Source organism: Motacilla alba, chromosome 4 (genome assembly GCF_015832195.1).
Source record: "Motacilla alba alba isolate MOTALB_02 chromosome 4, Motacilla_alba_V1.0_pri, whole genome shotgun sequence".
Classification (NCBI taxonomy): domain Eukaryota; kingdom Metazoa; phylum Chordata; class Aves; order Passeriformes; family Motacillidae; genus Motacilla; species Motacilla alba.
Genome location: NC_052019.1, coordinates 22,192,217 through 22,214,916, shown reverse-complemented (window position 1 = coordinate 22,214,916; position 22,700 = coordinate 22,192,217). Strand labels below are relative to the sequence as shown.

The following is a 22,700-nucleotide window of genomic DNA, read 5'->3' as shown; positions in this document are numbered from 1 at the left end:
GTTTTGAAACATAATGCTCAAGCTAATTTTCTGCTGATACTGCTGGAAGTGATGATAATGGAGTAAATGGATATATTTCTCAGATTACGCCTTTGTTACATCTCTTTTCAGCTTGAAAATAACTAATTGTTGGTGTTGAAGTGTCATTGTCATAATACAATGGCTGCCTTCATGGCATCAAATTTTACATCCTCTCTAAAAGTGGTTACAAGGTGGGAAAAGTAACAATGAGGATGAGAAGACATTAGGGACTGTGGTTTACTTTCCTCCTCTCTCTTCCACTTTTATTGATATACTGCTCACTCCATAGGATGATCTCTGTTGTTTTTCTTCTGTTCACAGTAAGCAAAGTATTTCTCCTGGGTATCTGAAACTGCTTGGATAGTAATGCTATAATAATACCAAGATTCCACATGTAAGACTTCAGAAAGAACAGAGAGAAGTTTTATGAAGAATTACCAAACACTCTGGATACGAATCCAAGGGGAAACTGGGAGGCAAACATGGTGAGAAACCAGGGAGCAGCATAGAGGCTGGGGCCAATCTCATGTGCCTCTAGGTGGTTATAGAGATCTCGATGGTAGTCATGAAGAAGTCGAGATAATTGGTACATCTGGATCTGCATGGAATAAGAACAAGAGACTAAAGATCAATGTGTTTTAACATTCATAATAGCAAAGTCCATGTTTCATACTTATCAGAAACAGAGAAAGAGGTATTTGTCAATTGATGTTTGGATGAAATTGTGTGGAAACAAGAAGTACCTGGAAGCCACATGAAAGACCAAGGATGGGTCACCTGTGAGTGGCCTGTGACAACAGGCTCATTTGCAGGGTCATTTGAACCTCATTTGAATACAACAGAAGTCTTCTTATTTATGGTTTCCATAGTTTCCCAAGAAGTATTTTGATTTGAAAATCATGCATTTAAGATGATGTATTCTTTTCCTAGATTATCCTTCCCTATTTTTAAGAATTCAATTTAAGTTCAGGTTTTGATAGTGCTAGCTGGATTGCATTATTGTTATTTAACATTAGCATCTTTTACTTAAAAAAAATGAAATCATACCTGCAAAATGGTCATGTCAGGACGATATTGTTTTCTCAGGCCCATGTCAAACATAAGAAACTTCAGCATTTTAAAAGCATCTTCTTCACTCATATGAAGTAGTAAAACTCCTGCTACAAAACTAAGGCCCTGGCAATATCCTACTTCCTGGTCCAGAAGTGAATAGGCCTTCAAAATGTTGTAGAGTGACAGCTGCCCAGCTCCCAGCTGTGCTGAGAAGTATGGATGTGTTGGAAATGTGCGCCCTGCGAAAGAGCTAAAGTTAGTGACTGAAACTAAAAAATAAACAACATAACCCCCAAAACCTTGCCATATTGTCAAATTAAACAGTCTTTGAAAAATGTAGGTTCTTTTGAGAAGTAGATTTTGAGTCAGCCCATAGGAAGACCATAAGAAAGTTAACAATACAGAAAAATTGACTCTTATACTCTACCAATTTGTTTGCTACAGTTATTGCAAAGTTAATTTAGAAACTGTCAGGGGGTGGGGAAAACCTGTTGTTTAGAACAGCTGAATACCTGATTCTTAAGACTGACTCCTGAGCATTTTATCGAAGGATAATAAACTATTATATTATAAGTTGTTCTAATAAGGACAACTACTAGGACTGAGGCACAGACTTAAAACATCTAAGTGGGCTGAGGCCCCTTCCCTTTACTTTTTCTTTTTGTCTTTTTCATGTAAACATGTCTCTTGTCACAACCCTCCTTGCCTTGGTCCCTCGCAGTCTTCATTTGCCTTTTTTTTCCCTGCAGCTCGTACAATACCAAGAACTGGGTACCTGTATATAAGCTATGATATATGCTATATACATACTTTGTGAGAGCACAGCTACTCGAGGCAGCCAACAGACACAGCATTTTGTGCAGCCATTTCTGAGCTTTGTTTCCTTGAGCTTTGAGCACACAGAGATTATGTCCATGATCAGCAGGAGACTCCTGGAAGTGTGAGGGTACTGCTGCTGCCTGGTAAGGCTGATGCTAACCAACATGTCAGTTGCCCTTGATGACAGGGTGCCTGGAGCCTTTGTTTCAGCTGATCCTTTATAAGGGAGGCCACTGCTGACCCAGACAATGGGGCAGAGCACACCCTCAGCAAGCTTGAAGGTAATACAAAACTGCGAGGAATGACAGATACACCTGTTACCATTCAGAGGGACCTCAACAGGCTGGCCAAATGAGTTGCCAGGAACTTTATACAGTTCAACAAAGTTAAGTGCAAAATTCTTGCACTTGTAGGAAACAAACTTGTGCACCAGTATTTGCCACCCATCTGGAAAGCAGCTTTGCAGAAAAGGACCTGAGGGTTCTGGTGGTCACCAGGTCAAATATGAGCCAGCAAAGAAGGCTCATGGTATCCTGGGATGCACTAAAAGTGCTGCCAGCAGCTGGAGGAAGCTGATCCTTCCCCTCTACTCAGCACTGGTGAGGCTCCATCTGGAGTGCTGTGCCCAGTTCTCTGTTCCCACTACAAAAGAGATACAGCCATACTGGAGAAAGTCCAGCAAAGGGCCACTAGGATAACAGAGGGACTGGGGCATGTCTTCCATGAAGAGAGGTTGAGAGAACTGTGACTGCTCAAGCCAGAGAAGGAAAGGCTCATGAGGATGTTACCAGTGGGCGCAAATACCCAGAGGAAGGGAATGAAGAAGAAGGAAGCAGGCTCTTCCCAGTAGTGCTCACTGTCAGAACAAGAGGCAATGGGCATATATTGAAAAACAGGAAATTCCACCTTTTTTTTTTAAACTGTAAGGGTGGATAGACACTGGCACAAGCTGCCCAAATTGGTTGTGAAGTCTCCACCTATGGACATATTCAAAGTCTGAGTAAACATGATCCTAGGCAGCCTGGGCAGACCTTGCTTTGAGCAAGGGGGATTTGGACTAGATGATCTCCAGGGCTCCTTTCCAATCTCAACAATTCTGTGATTCTGTGAACAAAGACATTAAAGACTTAACATTTACAGATTTTTTTTTTTTTAACTTCCAAAGGCAAATTTTTAACTTTTAGGAGAAACTCTCCCCCTATCAAACTTCCTCTGTGAAATACCTCAACAGAGGAGAAATCTGAATACCTCTTTTGTTCTAGTATTAAGTGGAGCTTGTTTTCTGGTTACCCACTTGTTAAATACCACCCCACCCTTTAGCTCCTGGAATGCTGCTGTGCTACCAGATAATGTCAGAACTCCTGTTTCAAGACAAAGCCCGGGGCAGAGTCCTTCTGCCATCTGGTAGCTGTTCTGGCCTGTCACATGGGACAAGGCATTCAGTTCTGAGTAGCTCTCCCTGGCCAGGGTGTCTGAGTTGAATGTTACAGAATAAGTACTTCTAGCTTTCAAATGAGAAGGAGCTTGCATTCCTTTGCTTGAAGGACAAGTTACTACAGCACAGTCTAAAGGCAGACCTGCACTGCCTCACTCAGGCAGCAAAGCTCATTTCTTGCTAAGTCATGAAAAAGAGTTACAAGCTCAGCAAGAATAAAAACACTAAGTTCTAAAAACCAGTAAATGGAGGAGGAGAAGAACTGCTAAACTAACAAGGTGATGTGCTTCTGAGTGCTCTGACATTGGCTTAACTAAGAATTTTAGCCTTTATTTTGGAGCAAAGATCTCTGGCCCTGCCCAAAAGAGACTAAATGAACTGTGATACCGCTAGAGCCCCAGAATGCGAAGGTAAGTACCTGTTACTTTACTTTTTAAAATGTAATGAAACAAAACCTAATTTTCTACCGTGTTCAGCAAACACCTAGTGATGGATGGTTTCCTACAATGATAGCACTGTGACATGTAAATTGGGCCAGCAAAACAGCTGCTATACCTTAGCTCTGCATCTATATGCACACTCCTGGCCTACGGAAGTACTATTTACACCTGAGGATGCATCAATTCAACTAAGTGTGAGCAATACTATTACAGCTTTGGCTCATACTGTGTTAACAAGACCTACTTAGCCTAATTTGGGAAAGGTTGTCAAGTATTACAACCACTATATTGCAAGAACACATTTTTTTTCTTTCAAGGTGTAAGTGCATGCTCTCAGAAGGATTCTTAAGGATTTAAGAGAAAATGCTTCTGATAGCCTGAAGGCACACAAGTCAGAACATGCAAATCCCTTCTAGCTGCCTATCCAGTTATGCTGTCTGTTACTGTGCAGCACAGCACTATTTCAATGTGAATCACTAGGAAGTCTTCAGCTTCCTAATTCACCTTAAGGTTATGACAGGGCCCAGTCCCTCTTTCAGCTAGTGGACTGGCAAATAGCACCCTGGAGAAACAACAGCTTGAATGAAAACCACCATGAAGTTACCAATTTGCCCACATAGGCAGTCATTTGTTTCTACAAGAAGAGCACATGGCTAAGATGAGAAGTATTTGTGCGCAGAACCAGGTAGAAAATATGAACAGCTTGCTGAGCCAGTAAGCCCCAGTCTGCTATTTGAGACAACCAAGCTCAGACTGACTGTGCTCCCTACCATCCCTCTGCTAAGGTGTTCAATTAATTTACCCAGCACAAAACTGTTCACCTCTTACTGAACCACTTCAGTGTCCCACCCTTCACTGCCAGGGCTATCAACACCAGGTATGCTGGACCAATTGGTATACACCAAAGACTGTTGTCTGGCACTGCTCAGTCCAGGGGAATGCCTAGATGTGCAAAGTCTGAGGGGAGGCAATTTACACACACTGCCACTGCCCATTCCCAGCTGGCATAAAAGCTCCTTGGACTGTTACTTTCTCAGTGCCAAGTCAAAACCAGGCAGGTCTGCCAAGTAGGGGAAAGTGAAGGTGACAGCCACCACCAGCCTCTCCCACCTCCGGTCACGCCACTTTCTGCAGAAACACACCTGTTACTTCACATTCCTATGGATTTTCTATGCACTGCTTTGGTTTTTTGACTTACTTTACCAAGTATTGCAAAAAAGGAGAAAATAGCCTCTTTATTATCTAAAGCTTAGGTCACCATTTAAACTTGACAAATCTTCTCACAGTTTAGTACCCACTGAAGACAGTCAGCACATTGGGTTTTTAATAAAATAGTAAATGAGGGCTCCCAGACAGCTCTGGGTAAAGGCCATCCTTCCTCATCAGGAAAGAAACCCCTTTCCTGGTAGATCAACTTGCAGTGAAAAATGCTTAAATACTGTTTGAGTAGTTATAAAGAGCAGAAATTATGATGGGACAATTTTGTGCTGCTGCTTTACAGAAAAGATGTAAGAGAAAATAATGCAATGGGTATTAATCATTCAAATCAGTCCAAGTACAACTTTCCCCATAAATTTTTATCATGACATTTGGTTACTTGCAGTGCATAATTTCCTTTAATGGAGTTTTTCATTGCAAATTCATTTAATCAAATGCAGTGATAATGGACTTCTTAAACTGACCCACACAGCTCCTCAGAACCAAAGTGTCAGTGCTATGCTCTGCAAGACATTGATTTTTTGCTTTTATTAGGGAAGAGCATAATGAATACTGAGTCCAACATGGGAGTATCCCACACACAAGAGCTGTGATCTTCTTGGAAAACCACCAGCTCCTGGTTTCTCACACCAGATTAAAAGCAGTTCTTACCAACAACCTATTATTAAATAGTGAAAGGCATTTTGTGTGTTACCTTCTTTAAGTATCTTACAGAGATCACAAATACTTTTTTTACTTTCAGACCACTACTGTACTTACCTAGGTCAATAAGAATTGCATGCTGCTGGGAAGTTAGTTGTTTTAGGAGTTCTTTATAAGGTGTGTCCTTTGGTTGTTGTTTACTTGGAAACTGATGTTTAAGATGGTATTGCTCAGCTAGAAACTTCCAGATCTCCCCACGGTGGTGACGTGGTACTCCTGAGCAGAGAAAGCAATTAAACCAGTAATTTGTACTCCTACTGAGGGTTCTGCTATACTTAACAGAATTGAGGAAATGAAGATGCCTATTTGCTATGCAGTCAGGCAGATCCCTATTGGCAACCTCCAGTGGACCATAGAAATAGATGAAACTACAGTGCTTTTACTTTCTCAACCAATAGAAGACATCAACACCTTAACAGGAGTGATTTAAAGCAGAAACAAATACTAGGAACTGCCTAAGGTTAATGTTTACATCCAGTCTGAGAAGCACTAGAAGAGCCATCAAGAATTGTAATACTTCTCTCTGAATATGCTTATCTCATATTTTTCTGTGTAAAGTACACAATAAAGTACTGCAATAGAACTAATTCACACTTTTCACTAATATAGCATGGACTGATGTTATGAGGACGTTTTAGGAAGGTGGGATGCACACATACCAAAAATATAAATAGGTACAAATGAGATATGATCTTGACACTACAAGACAAGGCAGATAATCAGATAGCAAATATTGCATTTCTAGTTTTACTACCATCTTGCCTAATGACTGGTACACATAAAAATATTTTAAAGTTTGAACTTCTTTCTCTTTAAAAAGGGTAGATGTTACTTAACTATTTCACATAAGTAATGACAGCTTTCATTTTTAAACTGTATGTAAAGCTCTGAGAGTAAAATTAATTCAGCACAAGAGTATCACTCACTATTAAATCAGCTACACAAGAAATCAATGCACTTTCACTTGGGGAAATGCTCTGTCTAATCCATAATGCACTGGAACCAGATACTACAGTTCGAAGTAACTTACAGCTTTAAGTTTTTAGGACTATTTTTTTCTTTTGGTATATATGTAACATATGGAGGACAATAACAGTAGGAGAAATCAAGACTTACTCAAGCATACAAGTTACATGGAAAGATAACAAAACACATTAGGATTTGATATTGTTAAAAATCTAGACTTACCCAGTTTTTTAAATGGGCAATTTGGTTTAACTTGCTTGTATAATTGTGCATAGTCAGGTGCATATTTAAAATATTAAACTTCTGCAATGGTTAAATCTTGATAGTTTCTTTACATGTTGGAAAGCTTTGTAAAGAACTATAAAAAGCTCCTTGCAGGAGGCATCTTCACAATTAGTCCATATAGCACCCAGCTTAAGGCCTTTGGGTCCAACCATGGCAAATGAAACATTGAGTAATAGCCCAATTTCTTAGAACATTTAAGAAAACATCCTTAGGTTGTATAATTTTTGCTGCAGTGGAGATATGGGTGGTTGGTCAGCCCTGAAGTTGTGAGGAAGACTGTAAGTAGTGTTTGCAGGGACAAAGTTCCTGAACTCAGAGAAAGCTCTTGACCTCAGAGAAAAGGCAGCTCTGCAGAGCCAGCCATGTCTACTGTTTGTGCACAGACATAGTACACAGCTGGAACAGAGAATTTCCAGAAAACACTGCAGAAGCCTTCTTCAGTTATTCACACAGTCATTTATTGGCACTATCCAGGGTTTGGTTTTTTTTTTCCTTTAATTGTAACTTTTAATTTATGAAATCAGATTGCAAAAACTGTAATACATTGAGATAGCATACAACTCTCCTGGTAAGGGCAGATATTATTCAAAAATGTATGCTATAGCTCCACTGAGACAACTGCAGCTACCACTGAAAGGGACTGGTATTTGCATTTGCATAGCCATGATGGTACCAAAAACTGTTACCTGTTTTGTCAGCAGCCTGAGGAACAGCACTAGAGAGAATATAGTTATAAGGAGTGGTTATGTGGCCACATTATTCTTTTTCAGATTAAATTTACAAGCATTTCAACAACTTAAAAAACAAACTGTTTACCTTGTCCAACAGCAGAGTGTATTTTTTCCAAATCAAATTTAATCTTTGACCTTCCAGGTGTACTCAACATTTTTTCCCAAATCAAAGTTACATCTTTTAAGCATGGTGTGATTTCTTCGTAGTCAAGTTTCAGACGTCTGTTCTGCAAATTGTTTTCAGATGCTAAAAAGTGATATAATGAATGTAGCAGTTAATATTGTTTACTATTTGTAAAATGGATTCATTTAACTTACAACTCTCTCATGCTATTCACCTGAAGCATTTCATATGTAGAATTTCATGATTCTGGGGTTGGATTGGTTTGTTTGGTTTTTTAAAGATACTAATTGTGTTTGGCCATTTAAATTGAATTCCCTACTCCTAATCAACTCCTAAATATGAAGAAACATGACACATGATGACTAATGAAATAAACATACGATTTTCATAACAGGAATTTTCATTTTCCCAGCTCTTTGGTGCAGAAGACTTTCAGCAAATGAAAACACAAACCCAGTTTAGTCATCTATTTGTTATGCATACAGCCCATAATAGTAGTAACTAAGTAAAAACAATAGCTGGGAAAGCATCAAAAAACCATGGCAGAAATGAAAATTACTCTGTAGCTGAGTGTGATTCCAAATTTTAGAAGTAGAGTGAGAATTTCAAAGGGACTCTTGGTAAAGCTTAAAAGTTTTTTTCCTGTGGGGGCATTTTAGTGCCTGGAAAACAGGATTTATTAATGTTAAACATGCAAACTAAATAATTAAGCATGTTTTGTGACAGTGGATGGATCTGTGCAGGTAGTAAGACTGAAAAAATAGAAGAGGAGAGAAAAAGGTGTAGTTCATATGACATACAAATACGTCAGTCATCTATTCCTAAAAGGATGAAATGATCAAAGAAAATGCTATGAGGAAAGCAAGATGAAGCTACAAAGACAGCACTGAGGAGAGACAAACAGTGGGAAATTTATGGAGAAATTAACAAAATAGGTTTCAAATTTTTAACTAGGCTGAAATGTGGCTGAGTACTCAATGCACCTAGTTCCGGGACATGAGCAGCTCTCTACTCGCAAAAAAATGAAGCAGAGCAAAAGTTCAAAATATATAAAAGTCTGGAAAGGCTCCATAGTATTAAACAAAAATCAAAAGGTAATTCTCCTACAAATAATATGATTTGAAACTATGTTTATGAAATAGTGTATCATGAAGTGACCATGTTTTTTAATTAATTTACCCCAATGTATTTACAGTACTTCTTTGTTGTGATGGTGCATTACTGTAATGGTAACAAGATACTCTTATTTTGAGGACATTCTGCTATATACCATAAGCCTGCTGCTACTTTTGAGCATTTCATAGCTTGAACTCATAGAATAACTCCTACCCATTTCAGTCTTGAGATGATCTATGTTAAAAAGTCATTATGATAATTTAACTCTCCATTATTTGTACTTTCAACTCCTTTATTTAAACTTAATAAACAGTTAAAGATTGCCTGACATTTACATTGCATAATGACACTATCAACACTCTAAACTCAACTTGTTCTGAGATCTGTATCTGCAATTAAGGTTTTTTAGACTACTGAACTGTGAGAGTCACAAAAGGTTATCTTGTCCTGTACTCCCACAGATTACACAAGAATCTAGATTTTAAAAACTGAAAATAACTGACAAGATATCTGGGAAGTGTAACCTTCTCATCCTGTAGTTGCTTTCACATGTGAATGACTTTATTCAATGATGTTATTCTTGTGAGTTGTGAGGTTACCTAAGTCTTTGCAAGATTTGGGCCTCAGAATATTTAATATTTAATTCAGTGATTAATTACAGATACATGAAATACATGCACTCATAGTTTTATTACAGCTGTGTGTTCACACTGAAAGTAATTCAGTCTATCTAAACTACTTGCCAACTTCTTTATATTTTTGTCAGGTCAAAACCAACACATTTATAAATCTGAGTATGAAAAACCTTAAAACACAGAGAGTATTGTATGAATATAACTAAAAAAAGGGGCACTTAAATTTCAGGTTACAGGAAAACAAACTTGGAGAAATCTTTTAATGTTTTATTTTTCTCAAACAAATGTTTTCCATTGCTCGGCAACTTTTCAGACTTTTCTGCTTTATTCAGTCTTATGCTATGTGCAAAAATGTGACTTGTGAGGACTGACATGAGAGTATGCCTTTATCAACAAGCTTATTTAGATACTGACACTATCCAATTCCCAATATCACACGTAAGCACTACCAGTAAAGATGCTCACTGGAGCAGAATCATTTGTGGTTTTCAAGTATTGTCTCACCATCTGGGATCTTCATGCAGCAGCTACCTAGGACACCTTCCTCACCCCACAGGGCATACAGCACAGCTGGGCCTTCAGTTCTGCCAACACTCCTCATTCATTCACTAACTGGCTTTTTAGACATGCTCATTTAAAAGTATGTGTGATGGTTTTCCAATTTTTTCTTTTGGGCAGACAAAATTGGAGCATCTAGTTTAACTTGCTAAAATATGTATGGATATTAATGACCTGCACTTGCCAAATATTTGACTGCAGGCTGCAAATTCAGATAATTTGAATACAAAAGAAATTTTAAAAAAATCAGGAGTATAAGTACACAAAACAGAGAAAATTTATTTCCAAATGCCATAAAAAAGTTACAGAAGCTCATTTACAACAGCACAGTTCTAAGCTTGAAGAGATTGTATAAATCATTTCTCTTAGCACCTCTTCTCCAGATGGCCTCAGCCTCTGGCCAAGGACACTGTATATCTGGTATCCATCGTGATATTTTATTTTACTGGATTAGCTAGTACATTGCTGGAGCATGCTTGTCACCACTGGGGTTCTTAGGAAACTCAGGTGTCAGGTGTTCTTCAGATAGGGTGAAACAGGAGAGCTAGAGTGCTGGGAGCAAACAGCCTACAGGTGCTTTGGCAGGCCATATCCAATATCTGAGAGGTGTTCTGTCTTTCCAGCCACGTGTCTTAGCCTGAGTTTAAAGAAGGATTTCATGTTTGGTGTACTGAACTTTTCATACAGCTGGTCCCTCTCTCTACACACTTCTTGGAAGTCTGTCCTTCCTCAAGTTGAGAAAGAAAAAGAGATATTCCCATTTTCATGACAGGTACCTCCCCTTTTGACGGATCAGGTGCCTACTCCCTTCCTGAACATCTAAAATCACCCAGATAAAAATTTCTGTCCTCATCATTCATATTTTCAAGGGAGCAAAGGCAATCACTTGTGATTCTGCATACACCTGTTCTTCATGTGTAAAAATTGCCACCAAAATGGATTTGCTGCAGCTAAGTCATTCACAGAAAAATTGTGGCTAAGCACAACTGCAAATTACATTTTCTCAAGTCCCTTTGGACTGATCTAAGTCATTACCACCTTGCAGAAACCTTGCCTGCACAGTGTGGGTACCACTGCAGGAACCCATAGTTTCACGTCCACAACAACCTCTTTAAGAACTACTTTGAGCGTCAAGACTGGTTAAACACTACATTGCAATGACCAATACTTAGACAAGGACCTGTGGATGTGAATGCAGAAAAGAATTCAGTTCATGATACTGATCATGCTGAACTCCTTGAAAGAGCTTCTAGACACTAGCCTAAAAAACCCCAGCCACGGTAAAGAGAGTGTCCCTTCAGATCAAGTAAGCAAATAATAAGGTGAAGTGATAAAAAAATTACCATACGTTGTGACCTACTAATGAGTGCTCAGGGAGATATTGCTAATCTGATTTACCTGTGGGTTCCTAGAATGTTTCACTAAGGCTTGGTGCAGTCCACTACCAAGGCCACAGAGAAAACCAAAAGGTGAATTTGTATTGCAGTAGGGTGTAGTGCTCAAGAACTTCACCAACCTTGTAACTTCTGGTTTTCTTTCTCCATTCTGAGGAGCAGTATCTGCTGGATAATGGCTTTCTTCCACAGCTCACGAAGCTCATGGGGTGTCCGCTTCCTTTCTTCTTTCACTGGCCCAAAGGGGCCATCCTCACACACTGGTTCCAATGGGGATCTGGGTGGGAGATCTCCCAATTCACAGTAATCTTTGAAAAAGAGAAGCAGTTGTTAACTACTTGGATATCATGAACACGTGAATGAAGGGACAGTTTGCTCATATATAGATACACACATCTATATATACACACTAACTCATGTATCTATCTATATCTAGATAGATAGATAGATAGATAGATAGATAGATAGATAGATAAGAGCAATACCAAGCAAGGTTTCTCAAATGACAGTTTCAAACAGACTTAAAAGCTGCTTCAGAACAAGAATCATTCAGGCTAAAGCCTAGAGTATTTTTTCTATAACCTGGTAACATTCTACCACACACCAAGATCACATCTTGCTAATTAGAACGTTACCGGCAGAGAACTGAAAGGAAAAGGCAAGTTTGAGAAATTACAAAAAACATAACCTACAGCTGAAATGTGGCATGACTCAAATAGCAGATAAAATCAAATATAACACCCACATAATTTGAAGAATAATCTCTAAAGCGTGTTTAACAAAGAAAACACACGCCCTTAGCTGCACAAACACACCACCACCTAAGGCCATACAATGGGATGATTACCAGTTCTTAAAGTAAATAGGTGGGAAGAGAGACAGGCATATAAGACATGCTTGTTTTCACTTCTCATTTTTAACCATATCATTACCTTCTGCACTTTTTCTTTTGGCTTCAGATGGCCTACCATAAAATATATTATTTTGTCAAGCATGCAAAGCAATTCTAAGACTGAAAACATTACAAAAGAAAGTGAACATTAAATAAATCTCAGGCAAATTGAAAAATCATTTATTTTTAGGGAAAGGGTATATAACATGGTTTTACGTAAGTAATCAATGTAAGAAGAATCAGCTGTTATACTTTGTTTTCTAATTACCTGCTGTAGTATCACTTAATTTTATAGTTTTATATAGCTTCTCTGGAGGCTCAGTAGTCTTTGACTCAACCTGTATCTAGAGGAAAAATTACTCAACTCACCAACTTTAAAATGAATGGTCAAAACAACCAATCTCTTCCTACCAAATCTCAAACAGAAGGCCACAGCAACAGCACTTCTTCACCCAGCCAGAATGGCTATGAAATGGCTCCCTGAGCTATACATGCAAGACAGTGCTTTAAACTTAGTGCAGCAAAATCCATTCACAGACTCGCCAGCCAAGGACAAGCACATCTGTGTGTGCTGTTTCAAACAGCTCCTGCAGAAGGAGCATTCCTGAAGCAATTATTCTGATGGCAGCTCAGTGGTCCACGTCTTTATCATTGCCTAGCATGGTGGTAAAGATTTTGAATTAAATACACACATCATCTCATCTCTTCAAAACAAACAAAATAGGAAGATTTTCCCCCCTTTATGTCCTGCCTAGACTGTCACTCTGCTTTGACTCATGCAGCTCATGTGCAGCTATTCTTTCCTTGTTTGTTCGAAGGCACTCGCACAACTGAGCTCAAATGACTAAGAATGGAAATGTTCACAGCTGTTCACTTCTGCTTTTCTAAGTCTTGCCACTGTCAATCTTCTCCTCTCAAAGCGTCAGAGAGAAGCAGAGTGGCTCCAAATACCATCCGTTTCCTTATACAACATTTATTTGCTTGCCACCACAAAGTCAAGGGCTAAAATACACAAATAAAAAAGAGTGCAACATTTTCAGCTAGCAGAAAAATTTAAAACCTTTACAGCCTTGCACTCTGGGTCTAGATGTGGATACCCACACTTCTGGTATCTACAGCACTTCTGAAACGATGAACATCATGGGAATGAGAATTAGGCAAAGATCAAATATTTGACACTTTAATGGCAATCACCATTTTTGCAAAGGAAATAGGAAAACTAACAGGTGCACTCAGAAATACAGATGGTTATGAAAAGTATCAATACAATGAAGAGACTATTATATCCATTAAAAGAAACTGGGAAACATTAATCTTTTTTTTTACAGGTATATGGAAAGACTTCAACGGGCTAAGATCTGCAATTATGAAAGAGCTACAGGCAAATGTCAGCACACAGAGAAGATAAACACACTCAATAACTTTCAATTTCAAATAAACAACTCAATAACTTTGTATTGACCATGAAAGGAAAATTATTTTTATTTGATTGCTGGTTTTGATGCAATTGTAGGTTTTGATGCAAATGCTATACTGTCAACAATGTTCTGTACATTTTAATGCAGAATTTCTAAATATGGTACCTTTGAACCCAATTTTCCTCAGTGCATATTAAGAAATATTTAAAGGGAAATGCTCTTAAGGATAATGCTGGTAGAATTCACTTACTTTTTTGGAATAAATTAATAAAGAAATAAAAAGATAATCTTCAAGGGAAGTTGTTAATTTCCTCTAAGGCTGCATACAATAATGACACCATAAGAAAGAGGAATCAACAGAAGTGCTCACCATACACCAATGCAAAAAAAAAAAAGTAATCTAGATAGGAAACCCCTTATCTACTGTACACTGTCTGTGGTCTATTCACATCTTACGTTCACGATCCATTCTCACAGCATCCAAAATGGAATGCAGGCACATCCTGGGGAAGCAAGTCTCTTCTACACATCCTCCCAGTGGTATATGTATCTCTTTCAGCATCAGATGTGTATTCTGATTTTAAGTTTGCATATATGCACTAATATGTTAGAAAATAATAGACTATGTCCAGATACAGTTTATGGGTACCTACTTGCTATAAGAGCCCTAAACTCAAAAAAACCCAGGCTGGCAAAACACATGCAAGGAAATGGATTAAACACACTGCATTCCTAATGCAAGAATAAACACATTCAATATCTAGAATCTTCCTGTCGTTCATGTACACATCTCGCTTCCTCAGGACAAATTTCAGAGATTGATCTTCAAGTATCAAATTCACAAATTTATCTGAGATGTTACTCACTTGCTGTTCTCCAGTGGTCAAACTGTGGCAACAACTGAACTGCTGCAAAGCATTCATTACTGAAGACCACAGTCCTGCTCCCATTTAGGCTGAAAATTTCCCATCTGTTCTGACTAATCTGATAAAGTCAGTGTTCATTAAAAGAAATAAAGCTTAAGGCTATAAAAGAAAACCAAAAGGTTATAAAATTCTATAAGCTGAACAATTGTGATTATCAACCCTACCTCTAATGCTTCTGTGAAGAATTCTAGGATTGATTTTGCCTTCCAAGCAGCAGCTCCTTTTCTATTTTTTCTTTTGCTTCTTATCACTTGTCGACATTTAACAGAAAGTCTAAAGTCTACTCTGATAAAGTGCAAGACATTCAAAAGCTGCCTTCCTTCCTGTCTGCACGCTGGCAAGATTTACAGAATGCAAAATGAACCTGTTTAAGTGCTCAGGGGGCCTGTCAGAAGTCTGCAGAGTTGCATCAGCTATTTGGCTGGTAAAGAAGGGAAGAAGGTAGAACATGAAGGTAATCCCGCAAAGCAAAATAAAAAACTCAGACATTTGGTAAGTCAGCACTAACCCATGCCCATGAACATACAAGGTGATAGAGAGACATACCACCCAGCTTCCAGATGCAGAACAGACAAGAGCAGAAGTACTGTGACAAGGAACTGAGTATTGTGCTGTTACACACTGGAGGATAGCAGAGAAAGCAAAGACAAACAGTAGAGCAATTCAACTGCATCTAACTGGGAGCTCACATTCCACTGAACCAAACTGCCATGTGTTAACAAGCAATGCGCACCCTTCAGAACTTTTATGAGATTAGAAGGTGCACTTAAGCAGGATCTGAATGCTTCAGTGCACACTGAAAGACTGCTTCCCTGTTCATCTGCCAACTTAGTCAGCTTTTGTTGACTCCTATTCCAGGTTTGACCTGACCCTAACTTCTTTCAAATATATTGCTTCCTTTGCTTCCACATAGAATTCTACCTCCATACATGCTACTCCTACAAGCCCATAGCACTTCTGCTCTCTAAGGTTCAGGATTTGGCATGGTGACTCAATAACTATTAGTATATTTGATCAATGGTAATTTTATGGTAATTTTCCACTTGAGGTTCATACTTGGACTACACTTCAGAACTATTTTTCTGCACAATGCAATTTTACAAGTCTGTGACTCAAACCCAAGGATTCCCTGAGAAACTGCACTTCACTGGGAAAACCACCATCTTTCCTGGGCTTGTGAGAACTTCTTCAAGGTACTGAATTTCAGATGACACTTCTCATGAACCAGATGGAAATGTTGCTCAAATATTCTAGCACATCCATACATACCTGAAAAGCATTCCTCTTATGCTTCCACTACTTATAATACCCAACAAAGGACAAAGCCAGCAGGAACAATGGACTGAGATGGAATTTGTACAGCTCATCTATTCCCTTATATTCAGCTGTTGGCTTCACACGGCAGTGCTTCAACCCTAAGGTGAAGAGTATCCCTACACTCCAAAAAGATCAACAAATTCATGACACAAAACTCTTAAATGGAAAGATGACACAAAAATAAAGTACAAAAGATTAAGAAGGAAGTATCATGATATATTACTACCAGGGCTCATACTAAAGTAAGTCTGTACATGGAAAGATAGTGTATGACCTCAGTAGTAATTAAAACAGACAATATCTGATCAGAAATTATATGAACAGGTATATTTTAAATCACTAAGAAAAAATTAGTTTATCAAATATTTTCCTAATCAGTCCACCTCAGTATTAAATAAGGTTTAAGTGACAAACCAACCTAAAAGCCTAAATTTAAAAAACATTTTTTCAGAATCACTTAGTCTAACCAAGCTCAACTGTCAAAACCAAAACAAGAAGATTCATCTTTGATTAGAAACTCCAACGCTTCAAGTAGAAAGGAAGGGCTGATAGGGAGGAGGCTCAATAATAATGCATTATCACCAACCTCACTACAGAATTGTTTACACATGTCTCTCTACATGCAGTGTTTACCAGTCACATACACTGGGGTTAAAAAGTTAGACAACATATGGTGAGAATCTGGACAGAAGAATCCATTAAGCCTTTTATTTACTACATTATGTTATTTTTCTTTGTTGCATTTTAAACTTTACAAAATTTAGTTTGGCAAACAAACAAGAGAATTTCAAAGTCATTTAAGATTCAATGCCAAAATAAAAGACATCAACAACATCCTTAGTTCTCTTCAGAATTTCCATTCGGGTTGTACAACACCGTCTTTCACACATGGTACAGAAATAAAGAGAAATGCAAGCTTCTATAACCAAAGATTTAATATTCCTATTATTTTACACAGCTGCCAGGAATATTTAACTTTATAATCAGATGTGGTAAAATGACCCGGAGCCTTCTGTAATCAGAAAGTTTCAGATACAGAATCACAAGAAGCAACAAGTTCTTCTAATCTGACATACAACTTAAAGCAATGGCTGAATGAGGAATTCTTGAAAAACTGTGTATTTCAACACTGTTGATTAAAATCAGCTCTGAAAGATGCTTTGGACTTTGCTTTTCTTTAAAGCCAAGACTTTTTAAAAAGTACTCACTACCTCCAAATTAATCTCATTTGCTAAAATTATCAATCCCTGAGAAAGGAATGCCCTAATATTTCAGTGAGCACAGAAGCCATCAAACTTTAATCATGTACTTACTGGCTGTAGCCAAACTTCTGTGCTGCAAATCAAGATTGAGCACATATTTGCTCTGAAAGGCGCAGAACTGAGTAATTAATTATAACCAACTGGTTTGAATTAATAATAACTGTGCTGCTAAAACAGTATTGGCAAACACATTACAAATAGTTTACACCCCATAAACACTCTTAAGCACAGAATGCTAAAGCAACAGCTTATAGTATTTGCAATGCTACTACAAAATGATTTTTAAAAAATTTGCTTAAATAATGAAGAGATATAGCCCACAGCACAAAGCACATAAACAGATAGGTAGGTGTTAACTACAGCTGGTTTAAAGAATAACAGTTCTTCAAATTCAAACTTTTCTTCAGCACATAGGATTTAACAGTTTGACACCTCTATCTGATAGAGGCTGAAACCAAATTAATTTTAATTAATGAATCAAGTTCATTTTCCTGTACAGAAATACTTGTGCTTTCTATACAATTTTTTCTGCAACTCAAGGTGTAAAATAAAATGAAGTTGATTTTTTATCTGAGTATATTTGCGCTGAGTACTACTAAGTGGCACAAGCATCTCATTGCTCTGAATTTCAACTTCTTTCACTATTCAACAGGTAACTTCATTACACATTGCCCACACTAAAACAAATTACCCATTCTCCAACCTAAAACTGACATAGCTATTACAAAAATCTTGTTGTCTACTTCCAAACACCTCCCTTACCAAGAAAGCTCCAACAAGCACCACTACTTTCCTACCGTTTCCTTCAAAAACTATTCACATCTCCCCCTAAATCCAGCAATTGACTCTGCTGGGAGTTTCTGACAATCTGCAAAACAGTTCTCCTACTATGACCAATTCTGAACAGTCAACATGTGAAAACTGTAGTTATAACTGTCCACTGCACAGAGATTTGTAGATGCTGAATACATGTAAGTGAATATCTTGCTGCACTGCAGTGCAAGGTGAAGTTTCTTTATCAGTCTACACTGATTTAAGGATGTCCTGCTCCTGAGCAGAGTAAGGGCACCCACCCTCACCCTCCAGACACCTGTCCCTGCCTGCTCTATTGCTTGTGCAATACTGTGAGTGGGACCAGAAAACTGACCCAACTGAAAATTAGGGCTTTGGAGTTTGTCCATACTTCATCGGGTTTAAAATGATCACTGAGATTTTGTTCTCTTCACCTTTTTACCAGTGAACAGAGCACTAAAGAGTCCTGGACTATTTGCATAGCCAAAAAAAAAAAAAAAAAGTGGCTCTTGAGCGATGCTACGGAAGTAGGAACATCTGCTTTCAAGTAGGGTGGGGAGGTATAAAGGTAAAAATCAAATAATTGAGGAAACACATTTATTACTTAGAATGTTTAAAACAGAGAGTAGAAGAGACAGATCTTTAGAAAAAGAATAATAAAAACCTTCTTTCAAAATAAATGTAGTATTCTAACAGATCAAAGTGTGATCCATTCGGTAAGGAGACTCTGCTTCCCTTTTTCCATCTCTCCACTTTGCAGGATTCAACACTCATTACACTCCCACAAATAAACAACAGAAACAGAATGAGACACTGAGTCTGAAGGCACCAGTGGGAGAAACGCTGCCCCCTGGCGCTCCACACCACTCGCAGAATCACAACCGTTCAGCAGGAGGAGCTGCTAACAGCAGGAGCTGAGGCTGCAGCATTTGAACTGCAGCTTGCTGCAGTGGAACTAGCATCATTGAGCACTCCATCCTGCAGCTACCAGCTGTAAAGTATTAGAAGTCCTACAGATCACTCTACCCATGTAGAAAATCCTTTCTAGGTCTTCAAACTGGAGACCTCATCTTCAGGCTCACCAGGGATCACTGGGCTCTTCTGTCAGGCAGCAAACTGCCCAACAGTTCTCTGATGTGCTTAATTGTAAAGTTGTGTACAGAAGCAGGGAACAATACTAGGGGAAGGGGAAAGTGGCAGCATCAATAAGCAGGAAGTGTCTGGAAAAGGGTGTGCATGTGGGGCTTTGCTCCCACAACCACCAAAAGTAATGGTTTCACAAGGCTTTGTGTTGTCTCAGAGTGCTTGCCTTGCTGAGCATGGCTACTTTAGTCCAATCATCATGCAAGGCAGGAATCTCAACTGGCAAGGAAAAACAGCTTTCTAGCATATCTATCTGCAGTATTTTTCTTCTACTGATTTAGGACAGAATACCCTCCTTCATGTATTGTAAATCCTTCCTTTTAAATAATATTGTCTGCAAAACAAACTGTGCTCACTGCCTGGTAATTCATGATGCAACCCCCAAAGACACCCAGCAACCATTTTGTTCCATCTGAGCTACAGAAGATGAAGTTTTAGCTCAAACTATTTATGAGCACTTCCTAAAGAATTAAAGTCTTTAGTGCAAGACAGAAGTGCAAGACAATGGGACTCAGTGCTGTTTAAGCTGTTCAAGCTTCAAGCGGAAACTCAGGAATACTTTTATCAAGTACTTTTATCAAGTACTTTTATCAATACTTTTATCATGTTCAGTACCTCGAAAGTGTAAGATCAAAATTTCAGCAAAAGCTATGTACCAGTTCTCTGGGGTTCCTTTCTTAACTTTTTGTAAAGACACCTTCAAATCCTGCTGTGTTAACCACACAGAGAGCAGCAATGAACCTGATGCACTTTGAGATTCAGCTCACCACCTGTCTATACAAACAAAACCACGAATGTCAGAGCCTAGGTTTTTCTGCGAGTATAAAGCTTAAAGCTGTCTCTAGTTCTTGTGACAACTTACACATTCTTATGTGCAATTTACTCATTATAACCCAGAGGAATTAAAGCCACAGAGCAGTTTCATTTTGTTGACAATGCCTGCCCACACGTGGTCAAAGCAATGCACAGTTCAGGCACCCTGGTGGATTTTACCTTTAACACAAAGTTTAGTAAAGCAGCCTAGCTTAAACTTGAAAAACTGTATCATCTCTGAGTCACGGAGATCTGGGCCTCTTGGCTGAGAGACTTACTAGCTTTTAAACACACCCATTTCCCAGCTTCTTTCCTTGCTCCTCTCCCGCAGATTACTCTGTAGCAGTGTGTTGACCATGGCACCTCAAGGGAGAAACTGGTCAGTGGAGTTTGTGTCTGTAAAGGGGAACTCATAAATCACAGATGTTCCCTTATTTCCCTCCCTTCATGCTTACTTTTGCAGAACATGACAAAGCATGTTATCTTTAAAAACTTCTTTGCCCTCTGTCCAATTTGGCTGAAATTGATCTTTTGGTGATATATCAGCTGTTTGTGCAAATTAAAGGAAACTAGTCTAAAAAGAGTGAAAAAGACCTAAAAAAAGACAGAATATGAAAGAAAACAAGATGATGAATGACAGCTAGTTAGTTACATTTACTTTGGAACTAGAGGGGTTTCTTAGTTAACTGTGGTGGTGAGTCCATTGTAGGACCAACTGCACAGCAGCTCTCTTTAAGGCTACAGAGACTAGATAACAAGTAAGTATCCTTCACTGCCAGAAATGTTCCAGGAGATGCATAAAATTCCAAACAGAAAAACCCAGTATTTTGCTTTAAATAATTAAAAAAACCTGTTGACACTGAGTTTTCTTCTGTTCATAAACTGAGTATGTACAGTGAAACAAAAAAGAAAATGAATGAAGAAAAAAGGCTAAATATTTTAAATTACTGCTCCTATTAATAGCACATCCTGTTTTCCATTTTGGCCGCACTTGTTTCCCAAATTATTCTGCTTACCCAGCTGTAGGTTGTTAAGATTGTATCTTGCAGCTATTATGTCTCAGAGAAAATGCTTGGGTAGGCAATTTAGAAGGATTTTATTTTCCTATTTAATAGGGGAAGGTTCTGTGGCTTTCAAAAACAAGTAAGACTATTTCCAGCCACAAAGAGAGACATCACACATGTAAAAATAGAAGTTTCATATAACAGCCCTTCATATAACATGCCCTTAAGTACAACAGAGCATTTCACATCTATGTTCACGTAACATGCTCCTGAGATCACTTCATGCTCAAGTACACTAAATTTGAGAGGCATCTGTGCCCATATATGGGCTTACCTCACTGTCAGTCAAACTACGCTGCAAGAAGTGCATTAACGATAGAAACACTTCTGTTACATGCCTACTCCAGTTAATCAAGATCTCACGTAAAGATGCAAGAAAAACAACTCAGTGACATTACGATGGTTACTTTTTACTACATTTACTATTAAGATACTGTTCCTTTCTGTTTCCTTACACTTTTTCTTATTCTTCATACAATGGCCTTAGAGGTAAGTCAGAAGTTACAGCTTACAAAGCTCATGCTGTGAAATTCAAACTTTAGTGAGCCGAAGGATTTTCTCAGGGATTCTTGGCCCCAGCATGCACTGTATTATCCTGTACTATCTGCCTTACATAAAGTGAATGCATGAAATGATGCACATGCATGCTTAGGCACAGTGGTTTTCCTCTAGTCTGTGGTTCTTCAGCTCTACAAAATTTCACAAAATAATTATGGGAACAGTGGATGATTGTGACTCAAGTGGCAAATGTCACAGACTAGACCAGCATACATAAGGACAAAGCACGCAGTACAGAACTCAAATAAGATCATAAAATAAATGTAATTCCTGCAGGTACACCTGGATTTTTCTAGTCTGTAGTTCTATACTCCAACACAGAAAGACAAAATAGAAGCATCCTCTTTTCTTCAGTAAGATACTTGGTGATGCATTTTTTCCCCAGAACTCATTAAAACAGTACACATTTCTTCTCTGGCTAGTTAACATGAGACAATAGGAACAAATTACATGTGAAGCTGAAATGTGAAAACTCAACAGCTAACCAGCTGAGAATTACCAAAAAGCAGGAGGCAAACTGCTATGACAGTACAAACAGAACACCAGGCAAATAGTTCCCCTTGGTGGACACAATGATTCACACTTCACACACTACAAACATGAATAAGCTCACAGAAGCAAACCCAGGCTTTACCATCATATCTGCTGGGAGAATCAGAGGCTTTCTGAGGGGTGGCCACTCGCAGGAATATCTGCTGCCTCCACGAATGCCTTCGAGTCCTCACGGGGCTGTCGGCATCCAGGGCCTGCTGGCCGTGCTTGGACTCGTAGTCGCTGAAAGGGCAGAACACAGAACAGGTTGTGAGGAGCTCACCTGGCTCTGCCAGAACAGGCACACAGCCTTAGGGAACACGTGGCCACTGCCTTAGGAGTGCAGTGTGCTGTGCACATGCCAGGCCAAGCTCGCAGTGTTGGGAAGGTGAAACTTGCTTTGTGGCAGAGGCTTACACGTGGCTGCAAACAGCACTGAGGTTCACAAACAGGGACTGGCAGCTCTGTACAGTCTACTCTTTCCAGT

At 38.8% G+C, this 22,700-nt stretch overlaps 1 protein-coding gene across 14 annotated transcripts in view; it reads right to left on the bottom strand.

The window, feature by feature from the left end:
- Positions 1 to 22,700, bottom strand: part of TBC1D1 (TBC1 domain family member 1) — a 98,327-nt gene that overhangs the window by 11,547 nt on the left and 64,080 nt on the right. For 12 of the 14 annotated variants that reach the window (XM_038134570.1, XM_038134566.1, XM_038134568.1 and 9 more), the window contains 6 exons: positions 22,317 to 22,456; positions 11,620 to 11,805; positions 7,756 to 7,917; positions 5,746 to 5,904; positions 1,069 to 1,313; positions 460 to 619 (listed from right to left, as the gene is read on the bottom strand). In XM_038134570.1, the coding sequence (XP_037990498.1) occupies positions 460 to 619; positions 1,069 to 1,313; positions 5,746 to 5,904; positions 7,756 to 7,917; positions 11,620 to 11,805; positions 22,317 to 22,456 (1,052 nt within the window). Of the gene's footprint in view, positions 1 to 459; positions 620 to 1,068; positions 1,314 to 5,745; positions 5,905 to 7,755; positions 7,918 to 11,619; positions 11,806 to 14,897; positions 15,225 to 15,279; positions 18,837 to 22,316; positions 22,457 to 22,700 lie in introns of those variants that run through there. The other 2 variants (XM_038134578.1, XM_038134579.1) reach the window with 2 other exon arrangements.